This window comes from Fukomys damarensis, unplaced genomic scaffold (genome assembly GCF_012274545.1).
Source record: "Fukomys damarensis isolate Sample0158 unplaced genomic scaffold, DMR_v1.0_HiC HiC_scaffold_38, whole genome shotgun sequence".
Classification (NCBI taxonomy): domain Eukaryota; kingdom Metazoa; phylum Chordata; class Mammalia; order Rodentia; family Bathyergidae; genus Fukomys; species Fukomys damarensis.
Genome location: NW_022900950.1, coordinates 41,460,831 through 41,479,694, shown reverse-complemented (window position 1 = coordinate 41,479,694; position 18,864 = coordinate 41,460,831). Strand labels below are relative to the sequence as shown.

General features: G+C 33.7%; 1 protein-coding gene across 9 annotated transcripts in view; it reads left to right on the top strand.

The window, feature by feature from the left end:
- Positions 1-18,864, top strand: part of Trpc4 (transient receptor potential cation channel subfamily C member 4) — a 234,793-nt gene that overhangs the window by 106,021 nt on the left and 109,908 nt on the right. For all 9 annotated transcript variants that reach the window (XM_010635197.2, XM_033760014.1, XM_010635196.2 and 6 more), the window contains exon 3: positions 11,851-12,369. In XM_010635197.2, coding sequence (XP_010633499.1) covers positions 11,851-12,369 — 519 coding nt within the window. The remainder of the gene's footprint in view (positions 1-11,850; positions 12,370-18,864) is intronic.

Sequence of the window (18,864 nt, the reverse complement as noted above, 5' to 3'; positions counted from 1 at the left end):
ATATATATATCTCATTGAAAATCGCATTTGAGTGTTTTAACTGTAATTTAATTAGACTTGAGGATATGGTAGATAAAACTATCTATGAACTTGTATATGAACAAGCATGAGGAATATTACATTTCTAAATGGAATTAATTCTAAATGGAATATACACATATAGATTTATATGTATGTGTAATCATATATGCATATATAATTTCAAGTATAAATGTGATTCAGTAATGCTATGCTGCTGTGTCTTTGCAGTAATAAAAATCATAAAGATTTTCCTATCACGTCACTGTTATACTATACATCTATATTTACATGTTGGTCATTACTTCAAAATTTGTCTACTACCTTCCTATATATATTTTTTTATTAAATGCATTAAAATGTATTAATATTTTATTAAATGCATTAAATAGAGAAATGTGTATGTTGCTATATAATTTATGTTTTAAAATGTATTTTGGGTATAATTGAATACATTTTTTCATGAATAATACTATGAATTTTGTTTAGAAAACTATTCTTGCTGAAATAAGGTCTACAAGCTGTCTCAGATTTACAAAAAATGAATACATCAGACAATTATTTAATAACTCTGGACTTAGAGCCATATATCTGTAATAGTAGTCAATTCCTTTTTAAAAAAATTAGTTTATTAGTACATGTTTGCTGTACACAACGTTCAGTTCCCTGTGTGGAGTTGCTTCATATACATGACACACCTTAACTCCTTTATACATCATCCTCTTTCCCTTTACTTCCTCCCCCCTACACGCCTGCCTTGATTCTCTTCTTTATTTATTTTTTTTTTGGTACATATTTTCTGTTTTTGTAATTATTTTCTGGATCAAATTTTTACCAGATGTCTGATAAAACATAAGGTCAACATTAAACTTAATTATTGAATTTGACTTGGTTCTCATCCAACTGGTTTGCAACCAGAATCCTGGGAAGAATTGAGTTTTTGAACTGAGGTATCACTGTATATTTAATGATGCAGCCATCAGCAGTAGTGGGCTACTCAGAAGTGTTTGCACTTACAACACCAAATAAACTGGTAAAGTCTTAACATAATGCTAAGATCAGAGAGTTCCTATTATGCAAAAGTCAAGTTTTACCCACAGAAGTTTAGGCCTAAAATAACACAGTTAATTTTGCATAGATAAAATTTTAACCTAATATGCCCATCTATTTATCTATTCATTTGTTCATTCATTCATTTATATGATATTCACTTGCTTTTAGCAAATAGCTTATTATGAATATATGTGCATGTATTTGTATGAATGTGCCTGTGTATAGGAAAATTTTCAGATTTTAAGTAACTACTGTTAAATGAATCTTAAAATATAATTTTAAATTGCAACTTCATTATGTTGGTTTGAATTAGTGAGTCACTCTGTGTGTGTGAGAGAGACATGTTTGATTTTTATAATCCTAAATTTTAAAAATGTGTCTTTGATAGAATAGATTAAAAACTTGAAGCTAAAAACAAAACTATAGAATTTAGGAAATTTTTATTGAGACACTTGGAAAAATACTGCATATTTTATAAAGCTTCTAGTATTCTGCTATCTGCTGGAATATAAAATAAATACTTAACTCATAGAAATTTCATGTTATCAAAAGTATTATTTTCATGTAACAGACATTTTCAGACTTTCATACCTAATATTGCTAAATAAGAAAAGTTTCAGATTAAATTATGGATGTTTTTATTATTAATGTCTTAAATATACCAAACAATTTTATTTGAATCCACAGACCATTTTAACAGATATTGAATTTAAGCGAACAAACATTCTTACGTCCCTTCAGGATGAATGTCTCTACTAAAAATTTATATTTCAGTACTCATAGTTCTAAAATGTATATTCTAGTGATAAAGAGAGAGATCTATATTGAATAAAATATCATGCTCTAGATTTTAAAATATCTAGAGATTGATTCTGAGTCACTTCAAGGTGAAGCATTTGGATAATTGGTAAAACTTGCTTTCAGTTTATGCTGTAACAGATTTCTCATGTGTCAATAAGTTTTAATGTTTTTTTATATTAAAGTGATTCAGTTATTAATATAGCTAATGCTGTTGTAAAGTTGAGATAAAGATACTGAATAATTATCCACTCATGAAGTATAAAAAAATGAAAGTAGAATAACTTCAGGTCATATTTAAAAAGAAGCATCCATTGGATTTTATGATCTTAATTGTCTCTTCTTAGTTTTACATTACTGAGTGAAATGTGTGACTCAATAACTTGAAAAAGTTTTTAAAGGTTTGGGATTTATTTCATGTTTATTAATAATGCGAATGTATATTTTCAAGTACGTTTATTTGCCTGGCTGTAATACTTTCATATCTATAGATTCTATTTCAGCTGAAATATATCAAGCACAGTAGGTATCAGGTAAAAGAGCAAAAAACCAAGTCCAGACCAGAACCGCAACAAGCCTTTATTGTAGAAAGAATCTGTTGGTCTGCCTCTGAGAGCAATATGGTGGGAGACAGGGAGCACATCTTATAGGAGCTGGGGTGGGGCTTGTAGGAGCTGGGGTGGGGTCGAGTGATGTATCAGTAAGGGATTGGAGGAGCCTGTGGCGTCACTAGTTGCTAGGGAGGTAGCAAGCATCAGGTTACTCTTTTGGCAGGAAGATGGGCATTTTGGGAAGAAAAATGTTGTCCTTTTGGTGAAAGAAGCCATATACTAAATGAGAAGCAGGGCATTATGGGAAGGAGAAGGCTGCTGTTTTATGCAGCAGCCATCTCAAGGCAAGAAAAATCTAACAGTATGATTTTCATCTAGAGATATGCTCGTGATATTCATATCAGTCCTTAATTATGCCAGATGGAAAATTTGAAAGTATGATTTGATGAAAACCATTCAGTAATATTTCCTGAGCATTTACAATAGCATTTACATCTTATATAAATATGTTTTTTATGTGTAACAATGGAACTTCAAAAAAGAAAAAGAGCTGCATATTGAAGATGTCAAAGCAAAGGAAAGGGGTGGAAACAATAGATTGGTTTGAAATTAAAGCATGAGAAAGAGCACAAAGCCCATACTCTGGGATTTTTTTGTGATCCTGAGATTAAATGTCTCCTCTTTTAGACTTCCTTAAATTCTGAGTCAGAATAGACAGTAAAGTCGATAAGGAACTGGAAGATGTCTCAGCAGCAGGAGCCAAGTGAACACAAACCACAGAATCACAGTTTGAATCCCCATGGATTCAGTTTTGCAGATTTTCCCTCGCAGGAGGAAGTTGGAGAGGGCAGTTTTATTTTCCCGAGATGTCTGTAAAATGTACCTTTTAAGATTATACAGTATAACCCATGAACATATGCAATTATAATGTGTTAGTATAAGTTTAAAAATATTTAAGGAGATGGAAATTGACTGATTAGGTAGTTACACATTTTATCCATGTGTCAAATTATTGCACTAAACCCCACAAATGTTCGGGTTTTTGGTTGCTGTTTTATTTGGTTTTCTTTTGTTTCCTGGTAGCTGTAGAGATGAAACCCAAGACCTTGTTCATACCACATACATTTACAGTCCTAACACCTCACAAATTAATGCCATTAAAATGATAATTAACTAAAAAGTAAAAAGAATTACTCCTTTATCAACCCTTATTCATAAGATCAGAAAGGCAGATGAAAGAAGGAAGGGCTATTGGTCCTATTTGGATTTATGATTGCAGTAAAAGTTTCTGTTAGGGCCTGGCAGTGACAACTGTACTAATATAGCCTCCTACAATGGAACTTCTTCGAGCTTTAGAATTTCATTTATGTTCACCTTTCTCTTCTAAACAGTTGAGCATTAGGAAAATTGACATCAACGTCTGAATTTAAAGGAATTCCAGAGAATCTGAACTAGATATCACTTTTGATATCTTTGCACTTATTGTTTATTTATTCTACCAGATTCTTCTGCTATCTCCCCACTACCACCATTTGATAGAGTGGAAGAACAGTTTTACTTTTTCCATTGCTACAGCTCTAATTCAGAATATACTAGCTGGGCGTGGTGGTGCACGCCTGTAATCTTAGCACTCAGGAGGCTGAGGCAGGAGGATCTGTGTGAGTTCGAGACCAGCCTGGGCTACACAGTGAGTTCCAGGTCAGTCTCAAGTACATAGTGAGGCCCTGTTTCAAACAAAAACAAAAACAGAATATACTACCAGGCTTTCTCCCTTTTCCTCAACCATCCAAATTTTTCATTTATCCTTCAAAATATGCTATGCTAGTATTATTAGAAAGAACCTTATTATGTATGTTACCATTTGTTCACTTTCCTGTATGCATGTCATACTTGAACAACAAATGTAAAATGATTATGGCAACTAATCACAATGTATTCTTTAAAATAAAGAAATAATCCTAAATCGGTGAAATTTATGATCATGACTCCAGCATTCTCTCTGCCGGACAACACATGTCAACTCAACGTGGGGAAGGGAAAGGGAAAGGCCCTGGCAGCAAGGGAGTCTTTTGAGACAGAATGAAGGCAAGCAGTCTCTGAGAAAGAAATGAACACATTCATGAAGGTAGTGCCACATGATCCAGTCACCTGCCAATTGGCCCTAGAGCTTGGGATTTCACCACCTCTCAGTATGGTTCATCTGGGGGACAATGAGCCAGCACATTAACTTTTGAAAGACAAAACTAATCTAAACCACAGAAGTGAAAATTGTAAATGATAGAATAATAAAAACCTAGATGTTTTCAACTACTGTGTAATAATTAATATAGGCATGTATTATTTTAAATTATTTTAAATGCAGCAACTATTTTAAAGTCTTTTTAAATTTAGTTGTTAGTACAGTGGAATGGAGTTGACATGAACCTACCCTTCCACACCTGGATGATGCTTAGCTGCATCAGAGTCTCAGGAAAACTTCATGTGGAATAAGCTAGGCTAATAGTTCCTAAAGTCTAGTGATCTATGACCAGCTCAGTTCCGGGGAATTAGTGGTAAAGACAATATGCAATGATGAATTTAAAACAAATATTAAGAGGAAGCTCTAACATAGTTAAAATTATATATTAAACATGGTTACGGGGCTGGTGATTTAGCTCAGTGGTTTCACAGCTTGCAAGCTCAAGGACCCAGGTTTGATTCCTAGTACCAAAAAAAAAAAAAAAAATGGGTGCTTACTTATACATATCGACCAATAGATTATCTTTAGATCTAAAAAATCGCTCCATTCAAAATGTACTTTTAAAACAAAAATTTGTTGTAAAAGATAAAATTAGAGATATTTATAATTTCAAATGTTTAATTCATAGTAATTTATTATTATAAATCACTATCAGAGTATTTATTCTTGGTATAGTCTTACATAGTGTAATCCAACAGGTAGCTATATATCCATCTAATAGTATAATACTGGAAGTTTTCTGAAAAATTTGTTTTGCAAGATGGTCATATTATGCCTTTTTCCATAACATTTTCTAGTGTTCATACTGTTTCATAGGTAATTTAAAATTGTTGAGTTTAAAAATAGTATAGAAATCTAGAATAAAATTGTACTGAATGCAAAAAAAAACTCCTTCAAATTTTATCAGTCATTTAAATATGTTCAAACTTACTTTTGTTATCACAGGAACTTGCTTTTATTGTTTTGTTGCCCCTAAATATCTAGTAAAACCTAATGCTTGAATAGCCCCTCTGGTTTCACCTACAGACATTTTTTTCTGTATAATGAATATATAATTAAATTTAACTTTCTGCATCGTTAGAAGGAAAGACAGTTAGTTGGAAAGTAATACAATATGTGTTGATCTCACTTAAATGTAAAATTCTATGTAAACAAATGTCTGCCTATTCTTGTCCTTCTTCCCTCCCATACCAGGGATACAACCCCAGGGCCTTTGCGATGAGCTATATTTCCAGCCCCTTTTTTAATTTTTTGTTTTGTGAAAAGGTCTCCCTAATTTGCCCAGGCTGGACTCAGATTTGTTATCCTCCTTCTCAGCTTCTGAGAGTTCTAGAATGACAGAAATGCGTCACTGCGCCTAGCTCGCCTCCAATATTATTTATAAGCCTATTTTATTTTTAAATTTTCTTTCAACATTTTTCATCTTTATTTGAACATAATAACTGAACAGTACAATGGGTTTCCCCTGACCTTTGCACACTTGCATATATTTTATCACATCTCTTTTCCCTGTAACCTTCTCTTCCCCTTCCCTCTTCCGACTCAACTCCTACTTCACCTCATTTTTCAGTGGTTACCTTTCCGATTCTGTCTTATTTTGCTTAAAATGATGATTTATTATTGTGCAATCCATTTTCCTGAAAACAAATAATATCCCAATATATATATATATAAGCTATATTTTTTCTATCCTTTCATCTCCTCATGGGCATGAAGGCTGCTTCCCTAATCTGGCTATTGTGAATATTTCTGGAATAAACATGAGTGTATACGTATCTTGACTGTATGCTGACTTCGATTCCTTCAGGTATATACTCACAAAGGGTAGAGAAGGACCATATGTTATTTCTAATTTTAGCTTTTGAGGAACCTCCCCATTGATTTCCTTAGTGGCTATTCTGTTACATTTCCACCAATAACATAGAAGGGCTCCTTTACCCCATATCTTCATCGTAATATTTTTCCTTGATAATAGCCATTCTGGTTGGGGTGGCATGCAATAGCAATGTAGCTTGATTTGCATTTTCCTGATGGCTAAAGATGTTGAATTATTTCACATGTAATCATTGCCACTTGTACATCTGCTTTTGAGAAATGTCTTTTTGACTCATTCACCCATCTATCTATTGAATTACTTGATCTTTTGGTATTGAGTACTCTATTCTGGATATTAAATACTCTATCAGATGAATAGATTTTGTTATGGCTCATGACTAGTTGTCTCCCTAAAACCTTATGCAGTCGCAGTGGGGCTTTTTTAAAAATGGCTGAATCTAGAGTATATGATTGATTCATTGTGCAGTGCTAGGTTTAAGGACCATAGGATTAAGGGTCTGAGTGCTACCCACCCTAAGTAGTCTGGATAAGACAAAAGGGGCAGAAAGACCCTGTGAAGTTCTCTTGCTTGCTTTTTCTGTCTTCCACCACCATGAACTGGTTCCCTTCTGTGATGCCCTCTCTGCCCTGGGCCACTCTGCCTTGCAGCCAGCCAACTGAAGAAGCTGAAGCTTCTGTGAAGAGGCTGTCTACCCTCCAGTTTATGTTCTTGGATCTTTTGACAAGAATCGGACACTTGATGGGGCACGGTTTTATTCCCAGGCCTTCTCTTCCACTCCATCAGCCTATATGTAAATTTGTATGCCAATACTACACTTTTTCTTTTAAATTGGGTATTTTGATGCCTCCAATGTGTACTGTTCTTTGCACAGGAATGCTTTGGCTATTGTAGGTCTCCTGTGCTTCCACATGAAGTTTAGGTTTGCTTTTTTTTGTCCAGTTCTGTGAAAAATGTCACTGGTATTTTGATAGAGATAGCAAATAATTTGCAGAAAGCTTGACCATGTTAACAATATTTGTCAAAATTTGTTCTGTCCTTGAACAGGGATGCCTTTCAAAGTTCTAATGTCTCTACATTTTCTAACATCCCTAGAATGAAATCAACTTGTCGTGGTATAGGATATTTTTAATGTGAAGATGAATTTGATTTGGAAATATTTTATTGAACATCTTTACATTTATAGGTTGGCATATAGTTTTCTTCTTTTGTTGTACATTTAATCAAGTTTTGGTACATGGTGATATTGAGTTCATAGAATAAGTTTGAAAGCACTTATTCCTTTTGTTTTATGGAGTAGTTTTAGTATTAGTTATTACTAATATTAGTAGTATTAGTATTAGAACATTGTTATTAGTTCTTTGAAGTCTAGTAAAATTCAGCAGCGACTCTATCATATCCTGGAGTTGTCTTTATTGAGACACATTTTATCACTGTTTCAGTCTCTGCTTATTATTGATTTATTTTGCTTTTTGTATTCTTTTGATTCAACTTTAATAAGTCATATATGTCAAGAAATTTGTCCACTTCTTCTAGGTTTTCCAATTTATGAACGTAATAGATTTTCAAAATATTCCCTTATGATTTCTGGATTTCAGTATGTCTGTTGTAATATCTCCTTACTCTTGTCTAATTTTATTTATTTACCTTCTCTTTCTCTTGATTAATTTAGCTAAGGGTTTGGCAATCATTTTATCTTTCTAAGGAACAAACTCTTCATTTCCTCAATCCTTTTGTATTACTCTTTTGGTTTCTATTTAATTTACTTCTACCTTGATCTTTATTATTTATTTCCTTCTACTGATTTGGGGTTTAGGTTTTTCCTGTTTTTCTGAGAACTTTAGATGTATCATCAGGTTATTTATTTGAGGTCTCATTGAATATTTAATGTAGGCACGTGGAGCTATATATTTTCCTCTTAGAATTACCTTCACTGTATCCAATACATTACAGTAAATTGCACTTTCATTTCCATTTGATTTTAGAAATATTAATACAGCTCCTTGATTTCTTCAAAGGTCTACTGCTCATTTAAAAACATATTCTTCAATACCCATTTGTCTGTATATTTTCTGAACTTTCTCTTGATGTTGACTGCTAGTTTCATTCCATATAGTCATAAGATACAAGAGATTATTTCATTTTTTTTTACTAAAATATGCTTGATGGTGTAAAATGTGACCTATCCTAGAGAAAATTCTGTCTGCTGATGAGGAGAATGTGTACTCTGAGGCTGTTGAATGAAATATTGTAGAAATATCTGTTGTCTTTCTGACATATTAATTTAACTCTGATATTTCTGGGTTGATTTTTTTTGTCTGAGAAGTCTACATATTTTTAATAGTAGTGTTGAAGTTTCCACTACTATGCTATAGCTCATCTCTTACATTATGCTCTGTAGTGATTGTTTGAAGTTGGATGCTTATACACATATCATGTCTTCTTGATGGATTGTTGTCTTTATCTAAAATTAGTGATTTTTTTTTTTGTCTCTGCTGACTGATTTGGCTTGAAGTCTATTTTGCCAACTGTGAGTATATTGATTATTTTGGTTTCAGGATATTCATGAGAGTATTATTAATTTTCAGCCTTCTCTTTAGAGTTAGACCCCCAGTACAACTCAGAGGAGAAAATAAAGCACAGTACGAATAGCACAAAGACAAATGATATAGATCTAAGTTAAAAAAAAAAAAAAAGCTCTTAAAATCAACAACCATACCACCAACAACAATAGAAAAGAAATGGGCAAAAATAATATGGACTAAACTAAAAAGAGAAGAATAAAGATAAAAGTAATAAAACAATTGTAAAACCAGGTGGGGAAGAGCAAACTAAAGAAGCACAACTGTTTTCTCTTTTTTTTTTAAGGGAAAAAAGAAAAGAGTAAGAGAAAACTACAATGTAATTTTCAGTTTTTATAAAAGTTAATATAATTTGGAAGGATAAGGAAAAAGGAAAAATGAATAAAAATTTTCCTTCTGCCCAAGATGCTCAAGTTGGAGAAGATTCTTCCCAAGTCCTTAACTATTGGAATCTACCAAGCATGGAGAGGGGACAGCAAGTTGCAGCTGTTTGTTGTGTTTGCTGTTCGCTGTTACTAGACAGGTTTGCACTGCCATTGGCTGAGATCTGCCCCATGTACCCCCCTCCAGGCCTGACCAGTTAATACTTCCTGGGCTGTGGCAATGTTAATAATTTTCTCCCCATATTTGCTTTTTTCTTTTAATGCACATCTCAAAAATCATCTAGCTGCAGTTAGATCCACAAAATGTGGGCAAATTAGATGTGCACTCTCTCGGGAGTCTGCCTCAGTCCATATACCCAGTAGCGTGGCAAATGTGCAAGGTGAAATATGTCCCCAAACACATCAGAGAGTGGGGGAAATAAGCCATTCTGTGATCAAGGTGACAGCCATAGGAACAGGTTAACCTACCAGCTGCAGTCTTGCTACTGTTTCACCCAGGTCCCTAAAACCACAAATGAAAGGACTTGTTCCTCACTACAGAGGGCAGGGCCACACATGAACAATCACTCCATAGCCTGAATTCCCTGATGCTTAATCTTCTCTGGAGCCTGTGAACTGAATCTCTCTACTAGCTGTCTCCTACCCAGTCACTGCAACCGGCTGTCCCCGAGATCTACAACTGTGTTGACTGATCCCCAGAGTACCTCAGCACCAGTCAATAGAACCCCTCCCCCCGGGATGGGCTCTCCTTATAGGATTCCAAAAAATGGTGAGCACCGCAGTAGATTTGACCCCCAAAGCTAGTCTACCAAGCAAGAAGAGTAATGTTCAGACAATATCCCCACACCGGATATGAAGCTTGCAGGACTCATGGGTATCTCCGAAAGGGACTGTCCATCTCTTGTTTACTTGGGGCTGCCAGGACTCTCCAGGTTAACCCTGTGCTTGTACCATCAGGTTTCCCTACCTCTGACTACTCTAGGAGAGCTGGAGTTGCAACTGTACTTCATACTTTTCACTTAGTCACCTTTCTATTTTTCTGCACACTTTCATTTTCCCCTCAAAATATGACTGTAAAGATATTTTTTAAATAGTGTTTTTTTGCCATCTTTACTATAAACTTTTGGTATGCATCTTAAAATAACCTCTAAGTAAATCATTTTAATATTTGCATAGTGTTTGATATTTATGTATTCACTTTCATATTATATAAACATATTCTAAATGGCTAGATGAATTCAAAACATGTGTTTAATTAGTCACATATAAAAATTATACTTCTACTTGAAAATACTGTATTTGAAATTTAGTTGTATCATTTTTTCTTGACAACTGTGTTCCATTAATTCTTTTGTGATTTTTCTTCATAGATCATCCTCATCATGTTTTAATGTAATAGGTGTTAATATTTCTTCTGCCTATCTTATCTTTACATAGCATGTATTTTTCACAGATGCTTCTGTTACTCTGTGCCATCAAGAATATTAAACTCAAAACAGTAAAGCAACACGGTACATACACTTGCATGCTATTTCTACACAGTAGGGTGTCAGACAGGTGAATGTGGGTTCAAATCACAGGTCTTGCACTTCCTGAGGGATCACATAGGTAAAATATGAGTAATAAAAGGCAAGAGTTAATGTAGCTAGAAGTGTTACTATTTTCTTCATTACCATCCCAAGAGTACGACTCAAAGAAAATAATGGGTAAACACATTAGTGATCTCATTCAATGGGAGTTCACACAGGTAACCAGGTTCAATGTTTGTTTCTTTCTAAAAATATATTAATCTTAGGAGTGGAACATCTCTTGTTATCTGAAAAATATGCCCCCGAAAAGATAGAAATAGAAATCCTGAGGCTAGCCCACTTATTTCTGCTTCCACCTTTAGTCATTAGTCTGAATGTTAGGAAGGCAGAAGATAACACAGTTAAAAGCAAACAAACAAATTAAAAATCTTTGATTGGGATTTAAAAGAATACTATTGAAGAGAAAGAGCTTAAATTTAAAACAGCTCATTAAGTATAATTCATATATTTTGTGATTATTTAGGAAATCAAAACCTAGGATAAAGGAAAGCAAAAGTTTCAGTTAGAAAATAATTTGGGAGCAATAAATGATTTTTATCAAGAAAAACGTTTCTCTGGCCACCTTACTTTAAGATTTCATAAAATGTCACAATTCAGGTTACAGAAAGAATAATGTGTCACACTGGAAAACTCTTTTTCCTTTTTCTTTTTTTTTTTCTATCTTTAGAGCGAAGAATGTATCTTTCTTGCAAAGAATAATCTAGCAAACGATTTATGAAAATATTCAACACTGCTATAATATGCTGTTTGACTTGAACAAATGGATAAATATTCATCACCTCTGCTTTCTTCTTTTCTCCTAGGTACCTCCCATACTCCTTGATAAGCAGTTTTCTGAATTTACTCCTGACATTACCCCAATCATTTTGGCAGCCCATACAAATAACTATGAGATAATAAAACTTTTAGTTCAGAAAGGCGTCTCTGTGCCCCGACCCCACGAGGTCCGCTGTAACTGTGTGGAATGCGTCTCCAGCTCAGACGTGGACAGCCTCCGCCACTCGCGTTCCAGACTCAACATTTACAAGGCTCTGGCCAGTCCCTCGCTCATCGCGCTGTCCAGCGAAGATCCTTTTCTCACAGCCTTTCAGCTGAGTTGGGAGCTCCAGGAACTGAGTAAAGTGGAAAATGAATTCAAGTCAGAGTATGAGGAGCTGTCACGACAGTGCAAGCAGTTTGCAAAGGATCTCCTGGATCAGACGAGGAGTTCCAGAGAACTGGAAATTATTCTTAATTACCGAGATGACAACAGTCTGCTTGAAGAACAAAGTGGAAATGATCTCGCAAGACTAAAATTGGCCATTAAGTACCGTCAAAAAGAGGTGAGTGTTACCATCAGAGCACCATAGAATCTAATCACCCCGAAGTAAACTGCTTCTTTCGAAATTAGTGCTCGGTTTCATGGTAATTGTTATTCACCTCTAAGTGGCTGGAGACACATGGTTTGCCAAATTAATAAACATCTTCACTGAAGGGTGGCAATGTGATTAAGTAATTGGTAGTGGTTTTCGGCATCTGTGTTGAAATGTCTATACTTGATTGCGATATATAATGGAAAATTAATGAATTTTATGATCAGCAGTGTGAGAGACCTGGGTTCTGCTATTTGTGTTTTGTAACTTCAAATGGTCACTCATAGATTGCTTTAACTTTTTCCATGCACTTGTCGACAATATTCATTATATATCTGTATATACACATTTGAAATGTTTTTCTCACAAGTGTATGGTAAGGGTAAAATGTGTAGAGAAGTATGAAGGCTCTTAGAATATTATGAGGTAAGATATTAATAAAATAAATATTAGACAATATTAATTTAGAAAAAGCCTATAGTCCAACAACAGATGAAACTGCTAGATTGTCTCTCTTTTCTTGCTGAGGTTCTTGATTTGTCAGAAGTAAAATATTAAAGAAGTAGTCATAGGGTAATAATAGTTTCCCCATGAACTTTCCACAGATTTGAGGTTATTTAATAAAGAAACCACAGCCCTCTCATACATATCACTCAATATGATTTGTGCTTCCATCACAATTTGTGGTTAAAAGAATCCTCAAAAGAATATTTATTTCTATCTCCAGAAAATATTGACTCTCTTTTCATTCTGGATTGACATTAATTATCTATTCCAGAACAATAGCTGGAAAAACTGTGTATAAGATGAAAAACAGCAAAAAAATATAAAAGAGTCTTTTGAATTTTAAAATGTGCTCAATTTCTTTTGAATTTGACACGTTATTCTTTCTTATGTCTAACAGCTCTATTGCTATTTCATAAGTATTTCAGATTACAGCTAACCTGAATTTACTTCCTGAGTTTTCCTAAAATTATTTAAATAGATAAGTTAATCTAATAGCTGTGGGAGCTCAGTTGAAATAAATTTTTCTTTAACACTGAAGGGATCAGATCTTTCTGAATTTATTTCTTCTGACTCTAAAACTTCATATCTTAAATTGAGTTTATGTCAACAGTAATAACATATTTTCTTAGGTTCTTGTGGTTAGAACTCAAGAACATATCTTAATGGTTAGAATAATTTTAATATGCAAACGTAAGATAAATTTGTGAAAATCTTTGCATGGTTTAAGATTTTGAAAATAATATGGCAATGAAAAGTTATTCCATTCATCCTTTTTAATGATGTGGGGTAACATGGCCATAAAATTTGGACCAGAGCTTCTTAAAGATCCACTTTAACACAGCAATATGATTTTCTTTCATTAGCCTTTTTGGAGATATAGATTTAAGGGATTGTCATAATGATCATAAAGGTGTTTTAGCAATGTGTCTGCTCAGGGATGATATTATTTCAGAAGCCTGAGTCTAATGATGTTTGCAGGATATTTGATCCACTAAGTAAAAAATAAAGTAGCATCCAACTTTGCTCACTTGTTGCAATTCTGCTTTCTCTACAGTGAGTCAACTGATCTTTATTTTTTGTCTATAATGACTTTGGTCATAGGTAATTTAATTTTGTTTTTGACCACAGTGGCTTTTGTGAAGGCCCAAAAAGAACTACTCATAAACTCATTATACACTCATAACAGAAACCACCAGTGATATTTAATCAATTTGTGCTGCCAATTCTTATTGAAAAGATTCCAAGACAAGAATTTTATTGTGAATTCGTTGAATATTACTATTCATTTATACTTGCCTACAAATCATTTTCATTTACTTAGGTCACTTTCTTCTTCTTTAATTCTTTCAGCACGGATTTCACAGAATACACTTTAGGGAGTACCTGGAGCACACAGAACTACAGGGTGACCTGTTTCTGCTCTTGTAGATCTTAGAGTCCCTTAGGAGAGACAATAAAACACCAAATATATATTGTTGTCCATTTTGTTCCTGATTCATTAAAAATCTTCATCCTTATTTAACATTTTTTTTTGCTTAGATTGTTTTGTATACTTCAAGAATATGCAAAGTGAGCTTAATTTCAAAGTCTACTGAATTAAAAGTCACAATCATTGAGTCCCTAATTAGGCATGACAAAAGCAAAGCAACAAAGGCATTTGATCATTTCTAACACTTCCTGCAAGATGTTTAAACTTTTTTGTGTGATTTTTGTAGGATAATAGAAACTAAGAATGCAAGAGGAAAGACAACTAAAAAGTAAAGCATGTAAAAAGAAAATGAAAATTTGTGAAATCCTTTAAATGAAACTTAAATTTTTAAATTGAGTTTATTGGTACGTTTTAGGTATACAGTACAGTACAGTTACATTCATTATTGGGATCTTGTACCTTTCTATGACAGGTCTTGGTTAAATGAAACATTTTTAACAGATATCACATTTTTATTTTTTCTTTTCATTCTTTTTTGATATTTCAATAAAAAAACTAGAACAAAATTCTTACATATCATTCTGGAGTATCTTGTATTCATTATCAAAGGGCATATTTCCTTTTGCAGTAATAATTTTCCCATAGCAAAGTAAGATTGTATTTATGTCAGCACTATAGAAAGATCAGAAATAAGATTTTACTCTCATATGTACTCTTTGAAACCATAAGATGTGTTTCATAAACATATTTCTAGATCATTCCAAAGTGTTGACTTCAAAGTATACAATTTAAAATTTTCTAGTAAAATTGTGCTACTTAAATAAAACTGTTTTAGCAAAAATGCATTGCTTTATAGCTTTTTATTACAAGTGTTCCTTCATTTGTTCTAAAAATTTTTGAGGCTTGCCTGCAGTCTGTCGATCATGCTTTGGAATGTCTTCTCAGGAACCTTCATATTGATAAAGATGTATACTTTCTTTAAAGCTTATTTCACATTTCTCCTCAATCAGGGAGAAGTCCATGAAGCAATTCCTTCTCTACACTGCCTGGGATAATGATCCTACTGGTACACATTAACTATTGCATTAAATTCTTCCTCTAGATTGTGAGTTTCAAGAACACGACTTTCTTATTTACTAATCGTACTATAGCATCTGAAGTAAAGAAGGTTCTTGGGCTAGGTACGGTGGTACATGCCTGGAGTCCGAGCCACTCAGGAAACAGAGTCAGGAGAATTGCTTGAACTCAAGAGAGTTCAAGGTCAGCCTAAGCAACATGGTGAGATTCTACCCAAAGGAAAAACTAGGGCTCAAAAATAAATAAACCTGAATGAAGTTGCAGAATCTGCTGTTCTATACAATTACCTGCATATAGTTTTACCTAATTAATTTACTGAGTCCAGATTAATCTCCTGTGAGTTCAGCTATTAAAATAAGTGAGACTTCCTGTGAGTTCAGATATTAAAATGTTATGTTATCAGGACTTAATTTCAAGTTTGTTCTAGAACTTCTCTAATATCTAAAAAGAAGCTCTGCATTAATTGATATCATTGACATGTTTACATTTTCATTTTATGTATTTTTCTAAGAAGCAGACATGTTTCAATTTATAATAGGTTAATGATGTAACAGTTTCAATAGTCGTATATTAATAAAACAAACACTGTTTTGCAGCAGTTCAAATCAATATATGTTAAGGACCAGGGTTATCTAATTAACATGATCTGTTGTACTTAAACCTCCAAACAAACCTATACAGTGTGAACTGTTTTTATGTTTTGTTTTGTGTGCTTAATAATAATGTCATTCTGTTAAATAATGGAGCCAAGATGCAAATCCAGATTTTAACTATAAAACTCTTTGTTCATTTTTACCTTTTTATGTGTGTCAAACAATAATCCTGTTAGTACTATTCTTATATGGGACAGAGAAAGTTGTTTTCCCAGGGATGGAAGCAAATATCTACATACCAATACCACTTATAAAAAAGAACAGTGTTGAGGGAAGCTAGACAAAAGCAGGACTATGCTGAGGATTTAGCTCAGTGGCTCTGCCTATCTGGCAAGCACTAGGTCCTGAGTTCAATCCCCAGTATCAAAACAACAACAACAACAAAACAGTACTATGCCGAAAGATACTCAGACTTGATTCTTCTCCTGTGTGTTAGACAAAAGCAGGACATGACCAAAAATGTTTCTTTACAAAGGAACTAAGGAACTTGGCCCTTGGTCTCTGACATGCGTTTCATGGTTATAGAATTTGTGAAGTTCAAATGATTTTTCATACCATCATTCCTCTTTCCCAATGTTTGCAAGATCACTAAATGTGTCCAGAAAACTTGTTACATTCTTTAAATATATTTTTTTTACAGCAAAACTCTCATTAAGTTTCAGTTTTACATGGTTGACAACACTGTGAAGTAACTAATCCAGAGGCAAAGTAGCCTAGGCTTTGAATAACAGTGAAAAGCAGTGGAAAATGCAATTTGTTGTCTTTACAGTTTTTTAAATTCAGGTGAAAAAATTCTACGTGGTAAACAGCATGCATACATATATTTAACTGGGTTTTTTTTTAAAAAAAGATTTGACAGCAGCATTACAATATTAAACTTAGGAAGCAGTCTAGATTTTGTCTTAAAATTTATAAAATCCTTAAAGAAGGAGAGAAATCAACATTAGAATAATTCCTCTACTCAAATCCGCCGCACTTTCTGTTTATGAAGTCTTGAAAACTGAATGAGAAAATATAAAGAGCTTCATGTCAGTCACTGCACTGAGTTGACTCTGGTGCCTCAGAGTGATAACTTGTTAAAGCTCTTTTACAACCTCTGAGATTTATGGTTTTATATTTCTTGATTCATTCAAAATTCTGTGACATTGAATCAAGCAATAAAACTGCTGCCGAAAATGAGATGCTAGGGGCTGAGGAACCACAAATACTACGAACCTGATGCACCAGAGAGGAAGGCTTTTGAAGTGTTGGACTATGATGTCAGTTTCACAGTGAAGACAGAGCAGAAACAATAGAAATTGTGTTACCCAGAACTCAACTAGAACTCGACTCACCTGTATTTCAGAGATCATATTATTTGCTGATAATTTTATCATGCCAAAATTGTTTTTAAATTGCAGTTTCGTTTAAAAAATAATTTTTGAGTAAAATGATAGTTTAAATCCAAAGCTGCTATAGTATGAACTTCATATTAAAAATAAACCAAAAACTTAAAAAAAGCCACTCATGCTCTCTATCTACTTAGCTGAGGTCCCATTTTTGTGAGAGGCCATTTTGTGCATTTGATAGTAATTAAGGGAAAATAGCAATTCCTTGAATGTATATTTTTATTTTAAAATTTCCTCAAGATAGCATCAACATCGAGCCTTCTCCAAAACACGGAGCCAACAGTGCTGTCTCTGGGCTGTTGTACGTAAATCTTGTGATGTTTTTGTTGGTGAAGGATGACTCCCCCTTTGGGTCAAGTGGATTATGATGGCTGGTCAGTGCCCAAACAGAAGTTGTGCACTGACTCCAAATTAGACAGAATATTTGACTCTTTTAACAGTTGACTGCCTTGGAACGTTTTATTGTTCTTCTGTTTTAATCTTGGTCAACTCTGGAGATTTTACATTAAAGCTTTCATATTTTCCTGTACCCAGTAAATTCCGTGTCAAAATGTGGAAAAGCTGGATAAAAATGTCTCATGCTATGCACATTTTGTGTCATAGACGTAAAATAACAGCTATGGAAGGATAGCCAAGAGGCAATTCTAGGAAGAAACAATGAGAAAATGTAGTACATTTCATGTTACATTCCTTCCCTGAGATTTTTCTTCTGAAATATCTGAGTCTTGACTACCTTTGACTCTCTGAGTCAGATTTGATATTACCTATCAGGTTCTTCTCTTTGTTTCTTTAATATTTGAAAATTTTGAAAACATTTATGTCCTTCAGTTGTGTCCTCAAATACCATTTTCACTAGGATGATTTTTTTCTTAATTTATCCCAAGTCAAAATTAATTATTTTTAATATTATTCCTATAAATTAATATGAGAAAATGAAAAAAATGGAAAGAAAGTCTTTGTAAATATGGAGGGGTGGAGAGGTTGAAGGGAGGGCAAGGGAATGGGGAAAATAATAAAAATTAAGATATGTTACATGAAGGTACAAATTTTAAATCATTATATTGTATACCTAAAATGTACTGATAAAATTAATTTTAAAAATTAATTATTTTTTCTCTTCTGTGTGATAGAAACACTGCTTTATTACAAATGCTGAAGGTTGGAGATTTAGCTCAGTGGCTCCACACCTTCCTGGCAAGCACAAGGTCCTGAGTTTGATCCCTGGTACCAGAAAACAAAAATGCTGAGTCTTTTTCTTGATGTTTATTTTCACACTTTTTTTTTTTTTTTTTTTTTTTTTTTTGGTGTTTTGAGACAGGGTCTCACTATGTAGTTGAGACTGACCTGGAACTCACTGTGTAGCCCAGGCTGGTCTCGAACTCACAGCGATCCTCCTGCCTCAGCTTCCCAA